Source organism: Aspergillus japonicus (genome assembly GCF_003184785.1).
Source record: "Aspergillus japonicus CBS 114.51 unplaced genomic scaffold BO86scaffold_2, whole genome shotgun sequence".
NCBI lineage: Eukaryota > Fungi > Ascomycota > Eurotiomycetes > Eurotiales > Aspergillaceae > Aspergillus > Aspergillus japonicus.
The window spans coordinates 1,157,420-1,183,929 of record NW_020291639.1 but is presented as its reverse complement, the minus strand read 5'-3'; the positions used below and the strand labels follow the sequence as shown (position 1 = coordinate 1,183,929).

General features: G+C 53.8%; 9 protein-coding genes across 9 annotated transcripts; 6 read left to right on the top strand and 3 right to left on the bottom strand.

The window, feature by feature from the left end:
- The first annotated feature begins 2,889 nt into the window (after positions 1-2,889).
- On the top strand, positions 2,890-3,480 carry BO86DRAFT_79038 (telomerase reverse transcriptase). The gene has a single exon (XM_025677682.1). It carries the CDS (start codon positions 2,983-2,985, stop codon positions 3,310-3,312), a length of 330 nt encoding a protein of 109 aa, XP_025533040.1. The 5' UTR covers positions 2,890-2,982; the 3' UTR covers positions 3,313-3,480.
- Positions 3,481-8,497: 5,017 nt separating this feature from the next.
- Positions 8,498-10,813, top strand: BO86DRAFT_301727 (putative TBC domain protein; the record flags this gene model as incomplete). The annotated part of the gene is made up of 2 exons (XM_025667506.1): positions 8,498-9,695; positions 9,747-10,813. 2 exons carry the CDS (start codon positions 8,498-8,500, stop codon positions 10,811-10,813), a joined length of 2,265 nt encoding a protein of 754 aa, XP_025533039.1.
- Positions 10,814-11,423: 610 nt separating this feature from the next.
- On the top strand, positions 11,424-12,450 carry BO86DRAFT_301701 (SDR family NAD(P)-dependent oxidoreductase; the record flags this gene model as incomplete). Its single annotated transcript, XM_025667504.1, has 2 exons — positions 11,424-11,487; positions 11,621-12,450. The coding sequence occupies 2 exons, from the start codon at positions 11,424-11,426 to the stop codon at positions 12,448-12,450; spliced, it is 894 nt and encodes a 297-aa protein (XP_025533038.1).
- A 115-nt stretch (positions 12,451-12,565) lies between these two features.
- BO86DRAFT_329016 (NADP-dependent oxidoreductase) lies at positions 12,566-13,887 on the bottom strand. The gene is made up of 2 exons (XM_025668662.1): positions 12,956-13,887; positions 12,566-12,872 (listed from the first exon to the last, which is right to left on the bottom strand). Exons 1-2 carry the CDS (start codon positions 13,787-13,789, stop codon positions 12,624-12,626), a joined length of 1,083 nt encoding a protein of 360 aa, XP_025533037.1. The 5' UTR covers positions 13,790-13,887; the 3' UTR covers positions 12,566-12,623.
- A 429-nt stretch (positions 13,888-14,316) lies between these two features.
- dprC lies at positions 14,317-15,817 on the top strand. Its single transcript, XM_025671041.1, has 2 exons — positions 14,317-15,325; positions 15,405-15,817. Exons 1-2 carry the CDS (start codon positions 14,633-14,635, stop codon positions 15,546-15,548), a joined length of 837 nt encoding a protein of 278 aa, XP_025533036.1. The 5' UTR covers positions 14,317-14,632; the 3' UTR covers positions 15,549-15,817.
- Positions 15,818-16,154: 337 nt separating this feature from the next.
- Positions 16,155-19,359, top strand: BO86DRAFT_385129 (uncharacterized protein). The gene has a single exon (XM_025671040.1). It carries the CDS (start codon positions 16,617-16,619, stop codon positions 19,089-19,091), a length of 2,475 nt encoding a protein of 824 aa, XP_025533035.1. The 5' UTR covers positions 16,155-16,616; the 3' UTR covers positions 19,092-19,359.
- Positions 19,360-19,680: 321 nt separating this feature from the next.
- On the top strand, positions 19,681-20,750 carry BO86DRAFT_452750 (glutathione S-transferase; the record flags this gene model as incomplete). Its single annotated transcript, XM_025676948.1, has 3 exons — positions 19,681-19,760; positions 19,839-20,245; positions 20,347-20,750. The coding sequence occupies exons 1-3, from the start codon at positions 19,723-19,725 to the stop codon at positions 20,748-20,750; spliced, it is 849 nt and encodes a 282-aa protein (XP_025533034.1). The 5' UTR covers positions 19,681-19,722.
- A 972-nt stretch (positions 20,751-21,722) lies between these two features.
- On the bottom strand, positions 21,723-23,460 carry BO86DRAFT_301220 (MFS transporter; the record flags this gene model as incomplete). The annotated part of the gene is made up of 5 exons (XM_025667479.1): positions 21,723-22,574; positions 22,641-22,958; positions 23,016-23,130; positions 23,184-23,246; positions 23,297-23,460. The coding sequence occupies 5 exons, from the start codon at positions 23,458-23,460 to the stop codon at positions 21,723-21,725; spliced, it is 1,512 nt and encodes a 503-aa protein (XP_025533033.1).
- Positions 23,461-24,544: 1,084 nt separating this feature from the next.
- On the bottom strand, positions 24,545-26,467 carry BO86DRAFT_78925 (fungal specific transcription factor domain-containing protein). The gene is made up of 4 exons (XM_025677681.1): positions 26,438-26,467; positions 26,247-26,382; positions 25,535-26,159; positions 24,545-25,481 (listed from the first exon to the last, which is right to left on the bottom strand). The coding sequence occupies exons 2-4, from the start codon at positions 26,302-26,304 to the stop codon at positions 24,857-24,859; spliced, it is 1,308 nt and encodes a 435-aa protein (XP_025533032.1). The 5' UTR covers positions 26,305-26,382; positions 26,438-26,467; the 3' UTR covers positions 24,545-24,856.
- Between the last annotated feature and the right edge of the window lie 43 nt (positions 26,468-26,510).

Here is a 26,510-nt window from a genome sequence, read left to right as displayed (position 1 = left end):
GACCAGCCGGAGCCTCGATCTCCTGGTCCATTTAAGGGAGGGTCCAATTCCCCATGCTTTTAATCCTGTCACTCGTGGCTTCTGCTCAGTGAAACAAAAGCGGTGGTAAAATAAGATGAAGACCGAATGAACCCCCGTGGTTCTGTCCTCAATTGACCGAACATCCGAACGTAGTAAATCCCTTGAGGAAAAAAGGTAGACAGATCAACATCAATATGCAGCAGACAGGTGCTACTTCCGCTAAGCTTGAAGGATGGTCTGCATCGAACGTCGTCAACCTCAAAACAGAGTACGTATGTACATGTATAAAAGGAGTTCAATCAATAATGATTGTTAAGTTATCACTAGCCACCCGCCGGCCCGCCGGATGTCGCCCTCTTGCATCCGCAACCCTTTTGACAGACACCTGCAAATGCTGGCTACGAGAGACAGCTTTCAATTGAGATACGTCGATATTCTAACATTGCTAAACAGATAATAGTAGTATGTGCTGCTGACTGCTGTCTTTCACCATAAGAGTCATTGACGACGACGACGAATATGCTCTCGTGTGCAACCACTCGCGGTTGGGCCTGTAGGGGCAGAGATCGGCAGTCGCTTGAAAAGGTTTTCATGGTTACAGGTACCGTTAGTTAGCGAGGCACCTGAAGCAAGCCTTCTACTCAATATTACCAATTCCATACATCATGACTGGATCGTACTTCACTTTCGGAAGAGCTGTTCAACAAGACACACGGTGTCGTGTGTACCGAGGATTATCCTCGGTGCCTCTTTCACATCACCCCCTAAAGGTGACGGGTCGGCAGTTTCGAGCCATACATGGATTCTTCATCATTGTCTTTTTCTTCAAGGATCTGCGCCCCTGGCACCCACTGGGCTAGAATTTTATTACGGTATGTACGGAGCAGAAAATAGACATATCGCAGACCGAACAAGGTTCATGTAGACAATAGGTGATCGCCTCAGCACCCTAAATCTAATAGAGTTCGCAGGCTGCAGGATCGCACCGCGTTCCAGACGGGGAGCTCGCTTCGAACAATAGGTGGAAGACTCCCCCTTCTCTTCCTTCTCCTTTCTGCTAGGTACGGGCACTTTCATCCCCAGCTCGGCTGCCCTTCAAGGCTTCAATAATTGACCACCGAAGACATGTTCCATTGGGGGACTAGCTTGCGTTGAAGAGTGGAGGATGGGGTTCTTTTGTCTCACTGTAAAACACCAGCTCCCCTCATCTCTGTTCAATCGCCCAAAACGGATTAGCTCCCATTGATCGCCAAACTGGGGAGGAAAAAAGGGACCGCAAGGCTGTGTGGCTGGCCATCAACTAGTAACGATGGAGTAGTACTGTAGACTACTCCGTACCTGACTGTCTGCCAGTCTATTCCTGTATACGAAAAGAAGTTAGCACGAAATGTGGTGATGCTGCGCTTGGTCGCAAAAGCTGTTCTCAGACTGGGACAGACAGCCTGTGCCTATATCTTTCCTGATTGGCTTAATTCCCACGCGATCCAGGTGTAGCGCGTCCTGGCGCGTCATTCAACCGCGCGCTTCCTCTCGTTTGCCAAGAAGTATTTACTTACATTGGTTGACTGGGCCACCTAGTAAGGTACTTCCCTCATAGTTCGTCCCCCGGCAAAGGCGCCGGGTGATCTGCCTGTCGTCCGAGTGAAGCTGAGGAACAATTGGATCTCGTCTCCTTTCATATGGGGCAAAAGAGGAAGAGGCCCGTGAAGGGCAAGCATGCGCAAGGCCATTCGTCGCAGACTCGCATCACTGCGGCCTCCACCGGTTTCAGGAATCCAAGTGGCTGTTCTTCTGACCATGCGACCAAACTCACGCACCCAGTAATATCGCTATACTACCAGGAAGTGGTAACTTTGAGGCAGTTCCTCTTGCGCCAAATACCATCAGCCTCGCGATCCCGCCGTCGAAAAATCGCATCGATCCGAACGGATCCCGCAGAAGGCGCCAATGACTCGTGCTCGGATTCACAGCAAGAACTAGCTATTCTCCTCGATTCCACTTTGGTGGGAATCACGCAAGGCTCATCCCCTGCTCGTGATCAGGAGCGAAGCCAAGAGCTGGCTGCGTTGCGCAAATCCCAACCCAAGTCTCAATTGGCGAGCACAGACACTGGGCCGCCATGTGCACAAGCTGAGGTATGCCTCTCACCCGGATTTATCGTCCTTCATCCCATCAGCGCTGTATCTCCTTTCATCCTAGCTTCAAACATTTCACTCCCATGCGAATGACGTTTACTGGGCATTAAACGGATATGCCCGCAGAAAAGCTGACTTATCCTGTAGCTTGTGGACCGTGCTATAGCTTTGATCTGGAAACCATATCTCTCCGAGTCCAAGAAAAAGCCGCATCATCTTCTGACTCGGGGTTTTCGAAGTGTTGTTGAGACGCACTTCTCGAATGAGAATGTTCAGAAGCTCAAAAGTGCGCCTTGGACGGAGGTTCTGGGCTTACTGGGCAACAATGGGGAAATCATTATGCTGCATCTCTTGTGCGATTGTGGAATTTTCACAGCCTTGGACTCACGCAAAGGCATATACCACCAGATCTGCGGTATGTGTTCCTCATTGGCTCACATTGGGGTGATACATGACTGAGTAGCTGGCTAGGATATTCTCTCGAGAAACTTGATCCCGTCAACACGAAGCTACAGCAAACATCTTTAGAGTCAAATCGTCCCCCCGCTGGCAAAGGGTCCGCGGTGGTTAAGGATGGCCAGCAGATGACGGCAGATTGCTGTTCTGAAAGCCAGTCAAATCGGCGGACGCCGAGTACCATTGCTTTCAACCGTCACCGCATGCTTTACGCTCCACTCATGCCTGTCATCAGAGGAAAACCAAAATTGGGCCTAGGGAACCGTAAGTGAACCCCAGAGCCCTTTCTCGCTATCATTATACGATAACTGGTGTAGATGTTCTCAATCGATTCTCCTCGTCCATCTCGCAGTCCAAGGCCGTCCACGTCATGCAACACATTTTCCCCTTGCAGTTCGCACTGAAAAACGTTTTTAAACCTGACCCGGAGAACGACTCAAAGTTTTCTTCACGTGAAGATGAGATCGCAGCCAAATCAGGGAAGCGGAAACGACCTTCCCCAGACTCCGAGCATCAGATCGCGAACAACGAACGAGTCCAGCCGGCGAAAATCCCAAAGCGCCTTCAAGGACAGGCGTTTGAGCTGGTCCAACAATTACTCAATCGTCATAAGCGCTGCCCGTATGGATACTTGTTAGACTACTATTGTTCTTCAGAGGTAAGTGTAACTAGCGACCCTGCAATTGATACAATCAGCTAAGAATCTAGCGTATTGGTCCCTGGAAATTCGGCACACAGGACTCCCAATCAAGCGCTAAATCGAACCCACCGGCGTCCGAGAAGCTGACAACCCAGGAACGAGGACTCGAAATACATGCGTTGAGTGGGGGTGTCTCTACCTCGGAAGGTCAGAAAGAGCCCGATCATATCGAAATACCCACGTTTGATGCGGGGGAGCCGGCGACCAAACCAGCAATTGTATTGAAGCCCAGTTTGGCGGACTATGCGACCCCGACCTCTTCCATCTCGGCCTACTGTCAAGCCGTTATCAGTAAATTAATTCCACCACGATTCTTTGGTACCGGGCAGAACAGGGTTCACAACCAGAGTGTGATTTTCAAGAATGTTGACAGGTTTGTCCGTATGCGACGATACGAAAATCTGTCCCTCCAGGAAGTGTGCAAGGGCGTCAAGGTTTGTTTGCACAAACTCAAGATCGACATTGTGTCATGCATGCTAACGGGCCGATTATTGCTTGCAGATATCTTGCATATCCTGGCTCGGTCCCGCTGCTGGCCGCAATCAACTTGTCGATCCATCACATCATAAGCTTTCGCTCTCCGACCTGCAGAAGCGCACGGAACTCTTTCATGAGTTTATATACTACTTATTCGAGTCCATTCTCATCCCCCTAATTCGTGCAGCCTTTTATGTCACCGAATCCCAGTGCCATCGAAATAGGTTGTTCTATTTCCGGCACGATGTCTGGCGCAATCTGACCGAGCAGCCGATAGCTGAACTGCAGGCTTCTATGTTCGAAGAATTGAGGCCGGAAGAAGCCCAACGGGTGCTGGGACAGAGGACGCTGGGGTATGGGACCTTACGCCTTTTACCAAAAGCCACTGGTATCCGTCCCATTGTGAATCTTAAACGACGGATGCCATCCTCGAAACGCACTGTAAATTCCACGGTCGGCCCCATTCTCAGTGTGCTGAACTACGAGAAGATGCACAATCTAGCCCAGTTAGGTTCGTGCCTAAACTCGGTTGGAGAGTTGCATTCTCGGCTGAAGAGGTTCAAGAGGGACTTACTCGCGCGACAGCCGGCGGCTGTCGGTCCATCGTCTTTACCTCGGCTGTACTTCGTCAAAGTCGACATTCAGTCTTGCTTTGACACTATTCCACAACAAAGTATGGTTCGTCTCGTTGACAAGGTGGTTTCTGCAGAAGCATATCATCTTACGAAATATGTGGAGATGAAGCCGGCAGACGAGTTCAACAATATGTGGCCGCTTCATGAGCAGCGGCAAAGCCGGGCTTGGAAGAGATGGGTGGGTAGAGCTGCCCCAACAAAGAGTCCCCAGCATTTGGAAGAGTTGGCCAGCAGAGGAGGCACCAGCCAACGAAGAAATACTGTCTTTGTGGATACATTCTGGCAATGGGAGAAGCATTCAGATGATCTACTTGATCTTCTTGAAGAGCATGTGCGGAACAACATGGTCAAGTTCGGAGAGCGCTTTTTCCGCCAGCGCAACGGTATACCCCAGGGCTCGGTCCTCTCCAGTCTGCTGTGTAATCTTTTCTACGCGGAGATGGAACGGGAGGTGCTGGGATTCCTTCAATCCGGCGATACTCTGCTTCTTCGCTTGATCGATGACTTCCTACTCGTTACGTCAGACCTCGCCCAAGCCAAGCGCTTTCTGCAGGTGATGATCCGGGGCCAGCCAGCGTATGGGATCTCCGTAAACCCAGCCAAGAGTCTGGTCAACTTCTCCGTCCAAGTGGATGGCGCGCACATCCCCCGCATCGTAGACGCTAAGTTGTTCCCTTACTGCGGTAGCCTGATCGACTCCCGCACACTAGAGCTGCACAAAGACCACGACCGGATCCTCGACGGGGGCGAATCGGTCGCGGCGAGCCTGGCCAACTCCTTGACCGTGGAATCGACGCGAACCCCCGCCCGCTCGCTGCATCGCAAGTTACTAACGTCCTTCAAGGCGCTCATGCATCCGATGTATCTTGATACTCACCACAACTCGGTTGAAGTCGCATTGGCTAATCTGTATGCGAGCTTCGTCATCTCGGGCATGCGGCTGTACCGGTACACGCGCGCCCTGTCCGTACAAGCACATCCTGCACCAGAGGTCGTAATCCGGATCATTCGTGATCTTGTCTATCTTGCCAACCGGTTGATTACGAGCCGTCGACAAGAGAAGGTCAACTCGGCCGCGATCTGTTCTGCGCAACCGGCCGAGGTCGAGTATCTGGCTGCGGCAGCCTTCCAAGCCGTTCTTGGCCGCAAGCAGACGCGGTACGTAGCTGTCCTGCGCTGGCTGCAGGCAATTTTACGCGAGACCCATCCCAAATCCACGGCCACAGCTGCTCGTCTGGCCCTAGTGGTGCGCCGCGGCAATGCCGTCTATGACAAGTGGAAGTTCTGATAGACTCCCGGGAGGCGTTTCCTTGGCACCGGCTCTGGCTGAGCGACCGTTTGGCTGGTTTTTACCTTTGCCTTAGTCTAGCTTGTACCCGGGGTACTGAAATGATGTGGGTTGGTTGGATCAGGGGAAAAAAAGGACTGGAAATGGCTAGTATCGACAATCCCAGTCGGGGATGTTGTTTGTGTGAACAGGATCAGACTAAGAACAATGATGTGATGTAATAAACATGAGGATTGTGGTTCGTGTTTTGCGAGAACCGGTTCAGAGGGGAAGGCTCTCCCTTAGTGACGACAAGATTACTACAGCGACGGAAGCAGGAAATCCGGGTCATCCGCCAACAGGAAAAGAGTGGTCCGTTGATCGGCAATCTCGACCGGTCCGTGAGTGTGTGAGATCTCATGGATCATGGATGTCTGAGATGTCCGTGGACGGAGATAGGGAGTAACCCCCCCAGCAGATCCGATCGCAGCCAAGGATTGACCTCAGAGTACGTACTCAGTCAGAAGTCTAAGACACAATAAGGTTGCATTGTTGTTCATGATTGTTCTTCTAGATGACAGTGCCGCTTGTTCTAGTGTGGTTGTGGTTGTAGGAGTGGGTGTGGGATGTAACCGTAGAGGGTAGTGGTGCGAGTATTTTCATTAGTTAATAATCAATCTTCAATTATTTTTTGTTTTGCTTTCGTTTGACTAGACTAACTTAACTACCGCAAGCGTGGACTGCCCAAGACGGATTAGGGCTGTGGCTCCAAGCCGGGTCGGAGCTACTTTTTGCTTTGGGGAGTGGAGAATTATTCCTCTCGATAATTCAGGTACAGTACGGAGAAGTACCACAAACCCCCCTCCACCGAGGTCAGTGGCGGTCCACCTCCGAAAGGTGCTCGTTCTATGCGTACCACCGGTACGCCCGGTACGTACCTGGCAATCCTCAATCCTCAGGCCGACAACCCACGGAACCTCTACCATAGGGACGAGGATTCTCTGGGTCAGGGGTGAAGTACAAGAAGAAGAGAAAAAAAACAGAAGGGATGGGTTTTACGGTCTATCGTAGGCGAAGAAAACAAAACAAAAGAAAAGAAGAAGGGAAAGAAAAAAAGGAAAGGGGGAGGCAAATTTTGGATCGAGGGTTCTCAGGATCGATCTGGAGTCGCAGCCCTGAGCACTGCGCAATTGTTACCCTCCCCGAGTTCGTCTGGAGAGTACGGAGTAGAGTAGCAGCGCACCTCCTCGCAGCGCAGCGATCTTTCCAGTCGATCTCGTCTCAGCTGTGGCGGTGCGTTGCATCTCTGATTTGCCTCGGGGGGAGTTCCTCACCTCCTCCTGCCGGTTTCGATCATCTCATCATGGTGTAGTGGGTGGTGCCCTCACGTCGAACCACTCGCTGCCCGGTCCTACAATGGTTCAGAATTCAGAAACTACTAAGTTTCATTGGATCAACTGAATTCGTCGTCCTTCCAGGAAAGCTAATCTCATTTCCAGTCTGTATCTGGCAACTCATCAGTGGTAGTGTAAGTTAACCGTGAGAGCCGGTAATCTTCTGGTAAAATGAGATTGAAAGAGATCCTAGAAAAAAAGAGAGAGGGGCGGCATTACCTGGAACTCATCTTACCGGCAGCCAGCCAATGAAGCTTTTAAGGTGGGAAATGGTATCGCTAGGGCTTCATTTGGTGCGGTGTTAGCGGATTGGCCAGACCGTCGTCGACAATGACAGTGGACACTGCCGACAAGTGAACTAGGGAGTTAATAGTCTAGTGGTTAGTTTAGTTAGCAGATGGCAGCAGCCTGGCTTACCTCCTGGGGCACACTGGGGCGTAGATAAAGAGGAATTCGAGGGATTGCGATGGCCTGAGGCTCTCGCTGGTGAGGTGCAGTACCAATTTGGTACAGGATTTTACCGACTTGGTACGGTCCTTAGTGCTCTACCGAGCAACTTCGCGCAGTAGGAGTAGGGAGGAGCAGCCTAGCTGTTACCTTGACGTACTCTTTCCTACGTATGTGTATTACCACCTCATCCACTCTCCCTCTCCCAATCCCTCCCTCTCGCCCTCCGTTCTCCTCCCTCTCCTCCACTCTCCATCACCGGATGCAGCAAGTTCATCATTTCCCCGTCACTTTAGTGTAGTTCCATTTATTCGTTCTTCCTTCTCCTCTCCTCTTCCCTTCCCCTTCTCCTTCTTCTGTTCCCGCTTTGTCCAACTCTCTATTTCCATTATTTCTTTTCTTCCTCTCGTCTTTCTTTCTTCCTTCCATCTATTATTCCTTTCGTTTCGCTGCATTCCTGTCTTTCGCTTGTCAAGTCAATCGTTGAACAAACAATACTGAGTACCCTCCGTACAGTACATACTCACTCTCCTGTCTGATCCTTCGTTCTCGGTATCTCCCTACAGTCGATGGTTAGTTCCTCTCCCGTCTCCTTTTCTCATCCCTCCCTCCCCTCCCCTGCTGTTGCGGCCCCCAATGCGCTCATTCTTGCCAACTAACGCCTGATCTCCCTGTCCAGCTCTTCTTGAATTGACCCACCCCCGGAATATTACAGCCTGGTCCAACGGGCGCGACTGCCGTTCGACTTCACTCTTCCTGTATATCAGATCAACCCTGCGACGTCGAACGCATTATCATCTAAACACTTTTGGCTCTGGTTGGGTCAACGCTCGCGGCGCGATCGGAACCCGGCGCAGTCAATTCTTTGTTTACACCGACCTCATTCGTCTTCCCAGAAGTCTATAATCGGGTTCGTTTTTCCCACTGCTGGAGCGTGTCGTCCGAACATCGAAGCACTGTCCGCGATGACGACCATCTGCTCGACTCCAAATTCTCCGCCCGATCTGACCGGGTCCAAATCCTCCAAGTCTTCCTCCTTTCGTTCTTCCTCCCAACATTCCGGCCCCGAGGCTCTTTTCACCGATATTGCCAACTTCGAAGAAGTCGACCTCCAAGACGAAGCGCATATCGCCTATATGGACAACAAGGTCCCTTTTAGTCGGGCGGGCACTATCACGCAGACTTTCCCAGCCAGGATGCAGGCCAAGTCAGCTGTAGTTACAACCCGCGATTTGACCGCCACGAAACCGAGTAAATTGACGGGACAGACCAACGGCACCCTGATCCAGCCAGGCCGCGGCGGACACAACACCAAGACCGGAACCCAGCGGGATCCTACTGCGAATAAGCATGCACCGCTTCAAGTGTCGAAACCCCGTCGATCGCGATCGAACTCGCCTTTGCGACCCACTTCGAGCTTAGGATCCTCACCTTCCACACACAGCTTGTCTCTGGCCCCCGCTGCTCCCCGGACACTCAACCGCAAGCCATCCTGGCAGCGCACTCGCAGAACGCTCAAGGATCTGGAAGAGGAATACCACGATTCTGATGATGATTTGCCCGAAGATGCCAGTCTCTGGAACGTTCCCATCTCTCCCCGACCGATGCAAGATCGAGCCCCTTCCCGGAGTACAAGTCCCAACGGCCGCAGCCCGGGACCCCGGCCATTGCCACTGTCACATTCCGTCTCAGACGTGACACTTCCAAAGTCCCCTTCGGGCTCTCGATCCCCTACGTCACGAAAGGCTCGCTCCAAGCCACGGTCGAGCTCTGCGGGGCCGGAACGAGGCCAGATTTCTCCTCGCAATCCCCGAACCTACTCGTATAACAACATGATGTCGGACCTGTCGGAAGAGGCGCGGATCATCACCGAAGCGCTAGAGTTTCATGCTGACGAGCGAGAGCGTCGGCGCGGAGAGACTTTGCAGAGCGGGCTGTCTTCTTTGAGGTCTAGCACGGACTCCAAGCAGGGCTCGAAGACCCCGATTGAGCTTCCACCGTTGCAGAAGTCAAATATCATGATTGATCCATTGCCTATCAGCAAGGAGAAAGAAAAGGTGCTAAGTCGGACACGGCCAAGCTGGCTGCCGCCAAAGGATCCCTTGGAGGAAAAGCGGCATTTGAAGGAGTACAAGAGGATGATGGCGCAGTCACGGGAAGCTGGTAAGTTTGCGTCTAAAGCTAGCTTCGACAGGCCACTAACCTTTCAAACAGACAAGCGTCGAGCTGCCAAAGTCGCTTCCGAGAAATGCGAGAAGGACAATACTCGGGAAACCCTCCAACAAATCTGGGACGAGTACGTCTATCCAAACTGGGACAATGTCATTCAGGAGCCGCGCACGCGGGAGCTCTGGTGGCGCGGTGTGCCGCCGCGACTCCGAGGGTCGACCTGGCAGCGGGCCATTGGCAACGAGCTGGCTCTCTCCGACGAAACGTACAAGAAGGCGTTGCAACGGGCCAAGGACGTGCGTGCCCGTCCTGACAGTGATACCGGGGAAAGCAACAAGCGAATGCGGGAGTGGTTCGCAACTATCGAGCAGGACGTGTCTAAGGCTTTCCCGGACTTGAAACTATTTCAACCTGGTGGTCCACTTCGCGAGACGTTGATTGATGTATTGGAGGCTTACTCAATGTATCGGAGCGATGTTGGATACGTCACTGGCCTGCATACCATTGCGGCCCTTCTGGTTCTCCAGTTCCCGTCTCCATCCTCCGCGTTCCTCGCTATGGCCAATGCGCTCAACCGGCCCCTTCCTGTTGCCTTTTTGACACTCGACCGCGGGGCTATCGGTCGGACATATTCGCTAGCGTCCGCGACGCTTAAATACAAGTTCCCACGCCTTTCGACGCACCTCTACGAGACACTGCGTCTCAGTGATGAGGAAATCTGGGAACCGATGTTTCGCTCCCTCCTGACCAACGGACTGGACTTGGAGCGTCTGAGCCGAGTCTGGGACTGCTGGGTATTCGAAGGAGATCGGATCATGATTCGCGCGGCGGTTGCGACTCTGGGCAGCTTGCAGCTGCAGCTGTTTGGCTTCACCAAACCCGACGACCAGAGTCGACAGTCGGTGCAGGGAATCCTGAGCTGGGGACCGCGTCAGGCGGGGACCAACAGTAGCACAGAGCAACGCCACAGTGCACCGGCAGCTCCTATGCCGGCAGGTTTTGGTGGTGGAGGTCTAGCATCTTCCGGGGTTGGTGACTACTGGCGACTCTCCTCGGCAGGCGACGAGGATGGATTTATGAGCGAGGTGAGAGAAGCAGGGAAGGTTCGGTGATTTCTCCCATTCGTTTCTCATTTCTTATTCTTGAACATAATTCTGCTGCAGTGGATACCATATAGGCTGCAACTGTTAATAGGATGGACTGGTCTGTCTTTAGTTCAGTGGGTAGTAAATCAAACTCGCTGTGTATACATAGGAACTGTTGTTCTGTTGGGCTATTTTTCTTCATTCCTGGCCGGATCACTAGCTGGGTAGCTGTAAATATCACAGATAGAGTGCCGTTCCTGAATATGCGTAGAGATCAACAGGGGCCGACGGTTTAGTGAACAGATCGTATACTACTCGTACCATGTACTTCTCACCATCACCATGACTTCATCCGCCCCGGCGCCGAAAACGTCATACTGATGATGGTGCCCCAACAACACCTACAATAAACCCACTCAATCACGCCAGCCAAACGATTCTTCCATGCACTACCATCATGTTCAACCGCAGTATTCTGTTGCCACGCGCTCTCGGCGCTTCATTACGCCATCGCCCAAGCCAGCTATATAGCCGGCTATCTCTTCCCGCCAGTGAGACTGCATCCAGAACCTTCACAACCTCACGACCTACACTATTCGCAGCAACGATACCTCAATTCAGGAAACCAACAACCACAATGGCGTCGGAAGTCAGCAACACCAACTTCACCTTGGAGAGCCTGTTCAATGTCAAGGATAAGGGTACGTTTATATTTCCTGGACTTTTGACCTCAAGTGTACCAGCACACTTCCGAATTCCCGCGTCATACTTTCACACACTCATTGCACCCCTCTTCTTGTAATCCACACCTACTAACACCACACCTACAAATAGTGGCCCTCATCACCGGCGGCGGCAGCGGCATCGGCCTGATGGCCACACAGGCGCTCGCCACCAACGGCAGCAAAGTGTACATCACGGGGCGGACGTCGGAGAAGCTGGAGCGGGTGGCGGAGCTGTACGGCGGCCAGTCGGCGAAGGGGGAGATCATCCCGCTGCCGGCGGACGTGACGGACAAGGCCAGCATCCAGAAGCTGGTGCAGGAGATCTCGTCACGGGAGTCCGGCCGGCTGGACATCCTGATCAACAACGCGGGGATCAGCAGCAGCACGCAGAACACGGAGCCCGACAACGCGGCGGAGCTGAGCAAGGCGCTGTTTGACGAGAGCTCCTCGCCCGAGGAGTGGGAGAGCGTCTACCGCACCAACGTCGTGCACCCCTACCTGGTCACCGCGGCCTTCCTGCCCCTCCTGCAGAAGAGCAGCGAGCAGGCCCACGGCTGGAGCAGCACCGTCATCAACGTCACCAGCATCTCCGGCATCGTCAAGACCAGCCAGCACCACTTCGCCTACAATGCTTCCAAGGGCGCCGCCATCCATCTGACCAAGATGCTGGCGCATGAGATCTCCAGCTCCGGGCTGCGCATCCGTGTCAACAACATCGCCCCCGGCGTGTTCCCCAGCGAGATGACCGCTGGTGAGAGTGATGAAAAGCAGAAGAGTGCCCTCGAGAAGGAGAAGTATGAGGGTAAGGTCCCCGCGGGACGACCCGGTAAGGATGAGGATATGGCTAGTGCCGTGTTGTTCGCGGCCACCAACCAGTATCTGAACGGGCAGACGCTGGTCGTGGACGGAGGCTATGTTTTGGCCGCGGGTACTGTCTAACTGCAGCTGTGTGGAGTGTGGATATGATTAATGTCTTCTTATGAGAATGTTGTATTATGTCGATAATGTATCGTGGCGCCGGGGTTGACCCCTAGCTAGTCCCTAATGGTATCATATTGTCTGTGATATTCTAGATATGTCTGCTTCTAGTCACCGTGATGCAACTCCTCAGCTTACAACTTAGCCTTGTCCGCCTTGATCGCCTCGCTCTCAGGCACCACCTCCACCATCATCTTACCCGTATTCACTCCCTTGAATAGATTGATCAACTCCTGGGGCGTTGTCTCCAACCCGCCCTTCACAATGTGCTCCTTCCGCTTGATCTTCCCCTGACCCAACCACGTGCCCAGCTCCCTCAGCGCAGCCTCGTACTTGTCGGCATAGTCAAACACAATGAACCCACGCATGGTGATCCGTTGCGACTGTGTATTCGTTAGCAGCCGCCAATCGTGCCCACCCACCAGCACTGCTCGACACAACCCCAAGAAAAAAAAAAAAAACTCACAATGACCATCAGATAATTCTTCGGCCCCTGGGGCTTCTCGACATTATACTGGCTAATGGCGCCGCAGATGACAAAGCGCGCCCCCTTGGCCGCGCGGAATAGACACGCATCCAGGATCTCGCCGCCGACATTGTCATAGTACACATCGATGTAATCCGGGGTAGCCTCCTTGAGCTGCTTGCGCCAGTCCGCGTCGCGGTAGTTGATGGCGGCATCGAAGCCCAGCTCCTCGCGCAGGAACCGACACTTGTCCGCGCTGCCGGCGATGCCGACCACGCGCTTCGCGCCCTGGATGCGCGCGATCTGACCCGCGACCATGCCCGTGGCGCCCGCCGCACCCGACACGACGACCGTATCGCCCCGTCGCGGCTGGCCGACCTCGGTCATGCCGAAGTACGCCGTCAGCCCCGTCATGCCCAGCACAGACAGCGCGTCCGTGGGCTGGCACCCGGGCGGGATGGTGATCTTCTCGATCGCCTTCGCGGGCAGGATCGCGTACTCCTGCCACCCGGAGTGCGCCGCCACCCACTCCCCGACTTTGTAGGTGCCTGCCAGCGCTGCGCTGACCCGCAGGATCTGGGCGATGCTCTGCCCCCGCATCACGCTGCCGACCTCCACGGGCGCGATGTACGACCGTTTGGCCGTCAGCCATTGGCGCATCGCGGGCTCCAGCGCCAGGTAGTGGATGCGCACGAGCACTTGGTTGTCCTTCAGGGGTGCATCGTCCGGGATGGTCGCTGTCTTCAGGGTGAAGGTGCCGTTGCCGCTGAGCGAGGGGTCGATGGCGGCCTTCGGCGGGTTGGTGTAGATTAGTTGGCGGTTGGTGAGAGGCATTCTGGGCGGTTTTTGGTTGGTTATAGGTCGGTGGGTATCTATCAGAGTTGGTATGGATGGAAGGAATCAGAGGTGATGGGGGGGAAGGTCGAAGGGGTCGTCGGCTCAGATAATGGATTCCAATGAATTGAACCTCGGCTCGTGGAGAAGAAGCTCTTTGAGGTAAGATGTCCGACCAGAGGGTCGCACAGCCGAGGCGGAGGGTGACATCTGGGGATTAGTGCTGAGAATTTTTTTTTTTTTTTTAGGAAAAAACGAGAATTTGGATCCTTTATGGAGAAAGACAGTATCTGAATACGAGGAGGAGACGAGCTTTAGCTTGTATAGAGTATGGAATTGCAGTCGTGAAGAAGCGGGGTGCATAATCAAGTAGATATGACTAAGTCAGCATAAGTCAGCATAACTTATCTTCCCGCCATGCCGTACATACATGACATCATCATCCCTCTAATCGATAAGACAGATCACCTGATCGGCTGCTACTTCCAGGCCAGACTGGACTGGACTGTATGTTAAACACTCTTGGAATCATGGATGCAGCACTGCAAGCCTACTTTAGGTCATCGTGTGCCTTCATATGAAGAAGGGACTGTCGATCCACCAAGCCACGGCACAGGGCCTTTATCTGACTGGTCACATCGCTCCCACCCCACGGTTTGGGGACAATTGCCCCAGGGGACGACACTTTGTGATCAATTTGACGTCACCGGCTCGCACGATGATGTCGATGTCGCTCATTTTGCCTTCGATGATGGCTATATAACCTCCAGAAAAGTGACAGGTGGAGTGGATTAACAAAGCTTGAACCAGGCAGAACTTTTTTTTGTTAAACAAACAATCACGATGAATACTACTTCGCAGACCCCATACTTCGACACCAACGCCGCGGCCACCGGCACTGCTACCCAAGCTGGGATCACCAGCACAGGCGATGCCAGGACCGGCCCGGCCCCGACCACTGCTGGACCGCATGGCTCCGACATGGCCAACAAGGCCGATCCACGCGTCGACAGTGACCTGAACAACCGCGCCCAGTACGCTCCCGGCACGACCACCACGGGCAACGTGCACCCGCAGGCCACCGCGGGGACCGCAACCACCTCGGCGTCGGGCACCTCGACGCGGGGCCCGCACAGCTCCTCGCTGCTGAATAAGCTGGACCCTCGCGTCAACAGCCGCACGGGGGAGATGTCCACCAAATCCACAAACCAGTCGGGCTCAGGTGCGATGCGCGAACCGACCGATACGACAGGCACCGGCACTGGCACCGCGGGCGGAGTAGGCTATCAGCCTACGGTGCCTTCCTCTAGTCAGGGGACGCGGGCGGCCGGCGGTGCTAATCCTAGTACTACCGCTACCGCCGGCGCTGCTGACACTACCACCACTGTTCCTGCTACTGGCACTACTGGCACAACTGGCACTACTGGCACAACTGGCACTACTGGCACTACCGGCACAACAACAGCTGGCGGTCAGTCGGCGCGCACGGGCGAGAATGTCGGGCGCGGGGTTAAATCGGTAGCGGCGGGGATCCACGTAAGTCACTAATCTCGATTACCACTGGTTGCAGCCTTGTACTGTACTTGTGCAGAAGCTGACGGGGCCATTAACACAGGGGGCCGGAGAATCGCTACGCGGTGGACTCACCGCAGCTGTAGATTCAGCCTTTGGCCACGATCAGGGTGCGGCCAAGAACGCAGCCATTGCGGACAAGGGCGAGCGAGAGATCGAGACTGGGCAGTTTGGGCGTTCGCACTGAAACAGCTTGGTCTCTAGTTCGGGGCTTCTCGTTCGGGATTTTTATGCGATTACGATGATACGACTGATGCTGATGCTTGTTGTTTGATTGTTTTCTTTGATTAGTCGACAGAGTGGATCCAGCCAGATGGCTGCCTGTTTGTAGCCAACGATTGTCGATTGTCGATTGCGATGGTGTAATGAGTAACTATGTACGGTACTTTGCTTGTACTGAGTACTAAGTATGTATATTTGTATCCAGTATGTGCACTGTGCAAGTATGCAAATGGAGCAGAATGTCCATGGTCTCTTGGCGCACGAGCATGTCTGTTTCAGCTTGTAGCTTCGCCGACTCAACTTTCCCTTATACAGCATCCAACTCGGCTGAGTTGAATCCTTCGCCAGTTTACCATTGCTATTAATACGTAGCATGTGCTCTAAGATGTCTTACCAGACGATCTTTCAGATGACGGGGAGGAGAAAGCTTCGCCCTGATCCACTGTCGACTGAGTGGTTTCTCAGCCTTCCGGCCCTCCCGGGGCTGTGCCGGTGGAACCGTTTTCTTTCTTTTCTTCCTGTTCTCTCTTCTCTCTCTCTCTCTCTCGCTTTTCACCTTTTCACCGTTTTTCTTTTTTCTTTTTTTTTTTTCTTTCCAGCTACTCGTACTCGTTCTTATTTTGCTTTTTTCTCTCTTTTTTCTTCGCTTTACATCATCTTCCGATCTGCTAGGTTATTTTCTCCTCCAATTCAGATTCGCCCCCCTATCTTCCGATCTCAGTTACTTGTACTCCTCCGTTCCTCTCCTTGCTGCTTCTTATTGATTCTATCCCTCTATCGTTAATCAATAAACTAGCGATGGCTCCACCTCCGACGGCTCCGTAGTTCTACTTTAGCTTCACCTTTTCCTCCTCGCCCGCGCCCCCTCCCCCCCATCATCATCATCCACTTTCACATGGAGCCTCTGTTGTCTTGCCTGGATCCGTTCAAGCTATTGCGTCGCTGCGTCTCCGATTCCCTTCTTATCTATTGGTGCCCGCCCCTCAATGGGTGAATTCTTTCCTTCAACAACCTCATAGCATCCAACATCACTATGGCGGTGCACATGCAATCGGCTGGTGGTCATACCAGCTCCGATAGCGAAGACCCATCTCTTCGCGACCCCACCCGGGAAGACGAAGCATACGACATGGTCGGGGTTAGCATTAGTCGAACTCAGAGTCGCATGAAGGCTCGTCGCACGCCAGCTGCCGAGAAATCCCGCGCGATGGACCAGCATGGCGGATACTTTGATGCCATTCCCGACTCTCCCGAATCCGACAGTGGTCTCTTTGCTAGCCATCTCACCCAAGAACCCGAACAATTCCAGTCCTCGCAACCACCCCCTGCGCAACCGCATCCCTCGCGCGGTGCCAAGGAGAAGCTGAAAGACCATCGGAGCAGCTTTACGCGCTCCCTCCTCAAGTCCAGTCTGCCGCTGCGCCCTAGGGCCTGGTCCGGCGACTCCATCACCAACCTTCGTCTGAAGAAGTTCCTACCGGACTCGTGGACGAAACGCATCGCCAGCCAGCCATCTCCACGCACCGTCAAGCCCGGTCCGGGAGCCGCGCAGAGACGATCCTTGACCGACGAGTCTACGGACGAGCCCATCTCCGATCTCAAGCCTTTGGCGGGTGCCACCGCCGCCCGCCATTCGTATGCACGGCGGCCGAGTGCCGCCGTCTCGGGCAAAGCGCCGCCGATGTTGCGGCGCTCATCCTCAGATCAGTCGCTCTATCTACGACGTTCCTCCACAGCCTCCTCGCTCGAGCAGCGTCCTCGTTATGAGCATATCCATTCCCAGGTGAACAGCCGCTTCAAGGCCATCAAGGACAGTCTGCAGGACTCCAGCAGTCGTCTTCTAAGCATGCCCACCTTGCACCTGCAAGATCTCCGCAGCGACTGGGGCTATCGGCCTTTCCTTTCCGAGGTCTCGCATCCCCGAAAGGTCCACGAGGAAGACCCGATTGCGCCGCATGAACAACCGCCAGCTGACCCGACGGGACCCTCGTCGCTGCCACCACCACCACGTACCCGTTCCCCGCGATCCAGCTCCAGCGCCCAGCACCCTCGCCTAGCCGACGCTATGGATGATCTGACGGGTGATGTCGTGATTCTCGGAGGCTATCGGGGCTCTGTGTTGCGTTCTGCCAAACCCCCGCAGCGCCAATTGTGGGTACCGATGAAGGTCGGCCTGAACCTGCGCAAAGTCGACCTCGAGGTGGGTCTGAACCCGGAAGACGAGGAACGGATGGAGGAGACCATCATTCCGTCCGGGGTCTTGTCGCATGTCGGGCCCGTGGACATCTGTCGCCGTCTGATGAAGCGGCTGCAGAAGTGCTCCAACTCGACGCGCGGGGATCTGCGCGTCTGGGACTACGGCTACGACTGGCGTCTGAGTCCGCATCTTCTGGCCAAACGGTTGATCAAGTTTCTGGAGGGCCTTCCAAGCAATGCCCCAGGCACGCCCCGTGAAAAGCGCGGGGCATACGTGATCGCTCACAGCCTGGGGGGGCTGATCACAAGACATGCCGTCAACCAGCGACCCGAATTGTTCGCTGGGGTCTTATACGCTGGAGTTCCGCAGCACTGTGTCAACATCCTCGGGCCGTTGCGCAACGGCGACGATGTGCTGCTGAGTTCGCGTGTCTTGACGGCTCAGGTCAACTTCACCTTCCGCACCAGTTTTGCCCTGTTGCCCGAAGACGGGCACTGCTTCATCGACCAGCGCACCAAAGAAGAATACCGGGTCGACTTCTTCGACGCGCAGACCTGGGACGAGTATCGTCTCTCACCGTGCATCAACCCGGCCCTGCCGGTGAGCAGCCCCAGCCGGGGCTTCGTGAAGGACAACCTCCCCCTTATCAGCAAGCGTCTGTCGACCGTGCTCAACAGCAAAGAAAGCCTCCCGAGCAGTGGATCAGCTTCCTCATCTGACGGCGGCGAAGCATCCAACTCTTACAAGCCAGCACCTAACCAGAGTGCCAACCCACCGACCGCGGCGGCGATGAAACCCGCCCCCGTGGCGCCTCCCGCCGTCGAAGGGGCCATTGGCCCCAACTCCAACCTCCGCGGTTCGAGCAACACCAAGGTCACCACAGCCGTGACCATCCCGCGGGCCACCGCTATCACCTACCTCGAGCGCACTCTCGCCGAAGTGCGACGCTTCAAGGAAGAGTTGGTCTTTGATGCCGCGCATCAAGCGAACAACCGGTATCCGCCGTTCGCCGTGCTCTACGGGAAGTCCGTGCCCACGCTATACGGCGCGCGCGTCGCCTCTCGGGAGGCCATCAAACGGCAAGATGCGTACGACGACCTGGCCTTTGCGGCGGGAGACGGAGTGTGCCTGGCGTCGGCGGCAATGCTCCCCTCCGGATACCGTGTCATCAAGGGAGGGTTGGTCAAAAGCGAACGAGGCCATGTCGGTCTGTTGGGAGATCTGGAAGGTGTGGGCCAGTGCCTGCAGGCTTTGATCCGGGGTCGCCGAGAAGGAGTGGGACTGGGGCAGTCCCCTGCTTCTTCGTCTTGATTGTTGCCTTTTGCCTATACCCTCGCCCCTTCATTAGACGCACATATTGCTTACTGGGAGCACCTTAGACTCGATACCCTTCTTACTATTTATTGTTTATGACTATGATGGATGACATAATGAAAAGTGATATACGCGGATGTTTGGACCTGTCCGCGCTTGGCCAGTGCATACTTGGCCTGGAATCCCCTCTCTGTCCCATGATATTGTGTATGTACTGTACATATTTACATCTCTACCTGAACCATATACTGTATACACTACACAATCGGCTCCTGGTCTTTGTGTTCACCAATGGGATTTGATAGCATCAAACTTGGAAAGTTGAGGATGGGCAAGCCTGTTCAAGCCTGAGGACAAAGCCGAAAGCCACGTGGTTAGCGCTGACCGACCCCGATCCTGCCGCGCATGGTACGATGTATGTACAGTACTGTACAGTCCGGTTACTTAGGAGCAGCTAACTTACCTCCGAAAGGATCTCCGACAGAACGATTCCAGTCTAGCCCGAGGTGAGCTTACTCGGAGAAAACACTATAACTATAAACTACAACCCCGTTCCCCTCTTCCCCCTTCTCTCCAACTCCCTTGGATCTGAACCATTAACCACCAAAACCCCCACCCTCCAAACAAAATGTCCGCCAACCGCGGCGCCAAAATCATCCTCCACTCGTGAGTTGAGTTCCTCCCCGCATTCCCCCCACCATCTGGAGCCCATCCTAACCCCCAGAATTCGGGGAAACCCAAAAGCCTCGAACGCTCCCGCTCGCACCGCATCCTCTGGCTCCTCGAAGAACTGCGCCTGACCTACGAGATCCGGCCGTACAAGCGCGACGCCACGCAGCGCGCCCCAGCCGCCCTGAAACACCTCCACCCGCTCGGCAAAGCCCCCGTGCTCAGCATCATCGCGCCATCAGGCCAGCAACCACCGCTCATCCTCGCCGAATCCGCCGCCATCATCGAGTATCTGGTCGATCATTTCCTCCCGCCAGGCGCGGAGCACATCCCCGGGCAGCTGACCCTCCCACCGCGCTGGACCGCCGGCCGCGAGAACCACCCCGCCGGCGAGACGGCGGCGTGGCTGCGGTACCGGTATCTGATGCATTATGCGGAGGGGAGTTTGATGCCGGTGGTTGTGACGCGGATTTTGATGGATGGTGAAGCCCCGTCTTCTTTTCTGCGCCTTTTCCTCAAGGGGCGGTGCCTCTGGCATGGGAGGGGTTACTGATTTGCTGACAATGTTTGCATCGGTGGGTAGTGGTCCAAAACGCCCCCGCCCCGTTCTTCGTCAAACCCGTGCTCGGCATCGTCCCGGCCATCGTGAATAAGGAGTACACGCGGCCGAATCTGGAGACGCATTTTGGGTTCTTGGAGGGGCTGTTGGAGGGGACTGCTGGTGCTGGGGAAGCGGGTGCGGTTGCTGGTGGTGGTGGTGCTGCTGCTGCTGCTGGTGCTGCCTCCTACCTCGCCGGGACGCAGTTCACGCCAGCGGATATCCTCATGAGTTATCCGTTGGTGATTGCGGAGGAGATCCGGGCGATCGATCCGGAGCGGTTTCCGCGGTTGCGCGGGTATGTGAGGGGGTTGAGGGGGATGGAGGGGTATCGGAGGGCGGTGCGGGTGTTGGAGGAGGTGGAGGGGCAGGCGTATAAGCCGTTTTGATTTTGGGGGGTTGTAGTTTTGGGTATGGGATTATCCGAGATAGATGCTTGGAGTATCGAGTACAGTACTCTTGTAGATTTCTTGATGGGGGGGGGGGTTCCTTCAATCAAGGCCATCTAGGCTGCATGCTTACGCTATAGTTACTAAATCGAAGATCATCTTCGCTGTATCCGCCCCGGCCTACGGCTGCATTTTACTGTACATCCGTCAAGTATAAAAGCTTAGTGTCAGTCTTTGGTCACGCTGGTACCTGGTACGCCATGTCTGTGGAGCAAGGCCTTATTCAATGGCCGCTGGCTGTTGAATGCTGGTCGCACATGACCTGTCTCTCCTACTTTTATGATTCAATGGATAGATAGGTAAATAGTATCTTAGCCTGGAGCTTATCGAGGTCCCCCGGATTTAGGGTTAGCGTGGCGCTAACCTCAATATCGGAGGAAGCCCCCGAGATCAGGGCTAGTCGGTAGGTACAGTACATACTCCCCTTTTTTTCTTTTCGCGAACAAGCTGTCAGAGTTCCAGTTTAGAAGTCGTAAAAGTATCTCTGAGATTTCCCTGTGTCTTGCTCCAAGGCTTACGTGCTAAATAGTCATAACTGGGGATGTACTGTACATAATATAATCTCGGGGGATCCCGACTCAAGCTGCGAAGCTTATATAGATCTTAGTGTGAGGTGTGGGTACATCGGAAATAGGATCGTTCATTGTAAGGAACAATACAAATGACAGGAGGAAGTCCAGGACTACGCTGACAGGGACGTACTCTGTGACATGTAGTTTTGAAGTAAGTACAGAACCACCTTAGCGGGCCATGTCCTTTGATCACTCAGGACACCCACCCATCCCCCTTTTATAGTTCCAAACCACTCTCCGGAAGGCTAGACTGGTACAGCTGCTACCCTGCTAGCACTCACTGCCAACAAACGTGCTATTCATTTAGAAAACCGCAAGCGGGTCTGACCGTGCCGCACGATCACACATCCACAGCAAACCGCTGCCTGAGACCCTTGCCGACGCGCCCGAAGACGATCGGCAACGGAAGCAAGGCCAAGGTAACGAACCCCAGCAAGGAGTTCCCCCACCCATAGCCCAAGGCCGCATACATGGGCGACCCGGCCAGGGGAAGCAAGGCCCCCAGCAACGAGCGCGTCACCGTCACGGCCGCGGTCCCGGAGGCCGCATACCGCGGATACGAGTCGATGATGTACGTCTGCAGCGTGCCGAAGATGCCGACGATCCCGAATCCGAAGGGAAAGAGCCCGACGATCGGCACGATCCAGTGCGTCTGCGCGCCCACGGACCAGCCGTACCAGAAGAAGGAGACCGGCACGCAGATCGCAAAGTAGATGCTCAGCGACAGCCGCATCTCGGGCTCGTAGACGCCGTGGTTGCGCCGCTTGTGCCGCGCGATCGTGCGGTCGCTCAGCAGGCCGAAGACGAGCTGGCCGGTGAGGAAGCCCACCCCGATGCCGAGATTGGCCAACCCGCTGATGTCGAGACTCCAGTGGTATGTGCTCTCGAAGACATCGGTGATGGTGGTGAAGAGGAGATAAAGGCAGCCGTAGACGACAGCGATGTAGACGGCAATCATTGAAACGATTGGGGACCGAAATAGTAGTTGAAGAGGCATGGACAACCTGCGAGATAGGGGCAACTTCAGCTTGTCGCCCTGCACATCGAACCAGCTCCGCAGATCGGATCGGCCGAGCGCTTTTTGCAGCCTTGCGGTCTTGCGGCGGATGAGAACCGTGGGGTTTGTCTCGCGATTGAAGATCACGGCAAGGGAGGTCAGCGTCCCACCGGCAATGACGAGAACCCAGAAGACCTATACTCTGCTCTTAGATATCGCGCACATAAGCAGCATGAGAAACGAGTATATCGAATGACCTACCCATCGCCATCCGGCTCCTTCGGCGATAAATCCCCCGCAGATGGGCCCGAGGACAGGTCCGAACAATGGACCGGCCTGATAAATCGACATGGCCAGGCCTCGCTCTTCAGCCACGAACAGATCGGAAACGACCCCGCCGCCTGTAGCAAGACATGCTGAGCCACCAATGCCCGTCAAGAGTCTGAAGCCAATCAATGCTCGAATGGACGGGGCTAGCGCACAGCCGATTTGGAACAGCACAAAGCAGGTTGTCGCAATGTTGAGAACGATCGTACGGCCGAACATCTCGCTCAACGGAGAGAATAGAAGAGGTCCGGCCTATAAAATTCTGGTCAGCACTTCCACACGAGCTTAATGAAGTACAAGAGCACGTACGATATAGCCAAACAGGTAGCCCGTCACAGAAAAAGTCTGTTCGATCGAGGATGTATTCCCGAATTCTTCTCCAGCAAACACCGCAGCTGAGGCAAAGACAGAAGATGCAAACGGGCTATCGGAAGGATAAGTTATAGGTCTGGGAGTATGCGGCAAGGGATAGTGTACCTGACTAGTGTGATCATGCTAATCAAAGCAAGCAGGAACCACTTTCGAGATGCTGGGTAATTCCTATCATACACTCAGCGCCGCTGTTCAAAACAAGTGTAGCCATCACCTACCTCGGATTCGAAGGGTCATCCTGACTTTCCCAGCCAACAACTCCTATGCTCAGATCGGTCACTGGATACTCCTCTCTGGCCTGACTTGAGGACACCTCAGCACCTAGTTCCTGTTTCTCTCGCTTGTCTTCGAGAGACAACACCACATCCTCCTGGTTTTTCATGATCTTTTCTCGCACCACTTCAGTGGAAGCAGTGAAACAAAGACGACTGCTTGCCAGACGACGCCCACCCTCCATCAATTCTAAAAAGGGTTGTTTGGGTCCATGGCTCTTTTTATTCTGCAAACAACATCGATCCATGCTTCGAAAGGGCGATGATTGGTTTGCATGGGCAATAGAAGGCACTTCCGTGACGGGCATAAGATCCGAAATTTGGGTTAGCGTCCTTCTGCCCTCATCATTTGGCCCCCGTGGGTCCGACTGGATAATATCTATAAAAATTCGTAACGAACGCCGTCAATTCTAAAAAAAAAAATAGAAAAACATTATCTTCTCAAACTATAATTCTGAGAAAGAGAAGTTGAAAGGGTAGAAGCTCTCGTCGCCGTCGAAATTAAAGTCCTCGTGGCCGGCCGATTGCGTATAGTAGTCAAACTGCTCATATATTTGCTGGTCCACATAGGGTCGCGCCTCCATAACATTTGCGCTCTCGGCTGTGTTTATACCTGCTTCAAGATGCGCCATCTCAGGCTGAGTCATGAAGAGTTCGTGCGGGACATCTTTGATTACTGGCATTGTCGCAGTATTCCCTTCACGCAAGGACTGCGCAGAAACGGGGGTGAAAGAATCGCCATAGCGTCCACCGTGCAAGCTCTTCTGCTGTGGAGCTGCGTTGGCTGCAGACGGCTGGTTTTGTACAATTTCTTCCCATGGATACCGTAGAGACCTGGGCTCTTGACCGATTGCTCGGTTCTCATTAAGTGCTTGGCATGATTCTTCTCGATTGGACTGATTGGCAAATGTCCTCGCCACCAAATCACTCGTCTCTAGATAGGTTGATTCTCCGGCGAGACTAGCTTGGTCACCTGCACTCGCCAGCTCTTGCATTTTTGACCCTTGAGAGAGTGCAGTCGTCAACACCTAGTCAGATTAATTAGCCTCAAAGGAGGAATTCGACCGAGAACATAGCATACCGTCAATGCGATGTGCGTACGTTGCGAGTGGATACAATAAGGCCGAAGACTAACAAGCATAGCCCTCGCTATATTCAGCTCGGTCTTAAGATATTGCGCCATTGTAGAGGTCTTGTCGATAAGAAGAACGTAGAGAAGAGTAAGGGCAGATGTCGAGATCATATGTGCCACGCGCCACTGCGATCCAAACAGAAGATCATGGCGGTGCATATCCTGCGCGAGGCGTATGATATTACAGCTTGCACGAATTCCAGCCAGTGCATATTTTCGGCCTTCTTGCTGTACGTTGTGACTTTCAAATAGGTAGTGCATGAACGGTCGGTATAAGTAGACTTGAGTATGAGCGAAGGCCATACAGAGTTCGTGTTCCGCTCTGTAGCTTGTGAGCGTTTTCGTATGATGGTTCTAAGAACTTCCGATCCCCCTTACCTTCGGGACCATTGATTGTTCTTATGTTTTGCTAGTATGTCACGAATGGCAAGGTGCTTGGTCCATCTCCGTAGCTCGTCCTCGAGTTTGAAAATAGTATCCTTGGTGACAAAGTGTTTCAATAACTCTTTCCCATCCCGATGCTGCATAGTGTTTGGAGGATACAGGCTCTTCACAACTCTGTAGATAGTTTCATGAAGTTTCAGGTAACTCAGATGACTGGGTATCGTTTTTGGTACCTGAAAACTCTCCGTGGGCCCCATCCTTTCTTGATCTGGCTGAGCACTGACGGCTATGGTCTCGGGATAATCCATTCCTATCTCCTCAACAGGTACTGGCTTTGGAAGGCCGCACATGGAAGCTAAAGTGACCAGAAGTTGCCATATAGCCCAGAAAAGAGATCTTTTGGTCTCGACAACGACCGGACTATCCGTCTTACCGGGACGGTGCAGGCCCATGCGAAAAGCCAAGGAAAGCATGTGAGAAACATAGGTGTAGCACCGGGATAATCTACAGGTACTGATGAGAAAGATGTTCATGAAGAAAATGGCCTGCAAGGCAAAAAGATTATCACAAGCTTCGAGATCAACCATATCGCGGCAGATTTCAAAATACTTCAATCTAGTATTGTCAATATGTGGTCAATAGATCTGTTATCGTGGGAGGCAACACACCCTTCAGAAAGCGAGCCTCCTGATAGCTCCGCGGGACTATGTTCGTTGTGTTTCTCAGATAGGCAGCCTACCGCCATCAGAGAGTAGAGGAGAGGAAGGTGGTTAAGCTCTGTCTCTCCGTAGTCTTCTCTGTCGAGAGAGTACAACAATTGAAAGACGGAAGTGAAGGTGGGACGATGCAGAGCATGGTAGAGTAAGTGCGCATCCAAAGCCTGGTTGACTAGTATCTGTGCCCTTTGGCGCTCTGGGAGAGGCGCAGAAGTCCTCGATAAGCAATTTGGAGCTCCTAGCAGGAACAGCCTAGGAGCCAGTCGCTCTTTCACGCGCAATCTGCTCTCAAATTCGATACCTGGGGAGTCTCCGAGTTCTAGCTTCAGTCGTTCTATAAAAGACCGTTCTCCGGAAGACCCATGGTGTCGTGCTTCCAGCCGACCCTCTTCTCTATCACCTTCATGCATGACTTCCGGCGTGTCTGGCTGACATGCAGCAATCTGTGAGGAATCTGCATCGAAATCATCGATATGATTCGATCTCTTCTGCAAACTCGGTTTTTTGCCTGGCCTGGCGGAAGTTCTGTGGTCCAAGTCGGCGTGTCTTTTCCGATGTGTATCGCGATAGATGCACTCTTTGGTTATTAGTATGTTATACACAAGTTATTTTCAAACGGGCGATTATGCTTAGTGACAGCCCTCCAGGCTTGAGAGGCTCCTACCATGAAAAGAATGAGAGCAATGCTTGCAGGGATGGGTCCCGTCGCATTTGACCTTCATCTGTCGACAGAGCTCACATGCTTTGCGAACGCGATCATTGCGACCCGGTGATAGTTCACTTTCCCCTTCAGCCCCATGCTTGAGGCTCAGGTCAAATGTATGAAACATCAACACAATATAGAAGTGATCTTACAGCACAGTTGACAACATAGAGTGATAGAATGGTATCCCAATTCTGGTAAGTGGAGTTAAACTCCGCTGGGGTA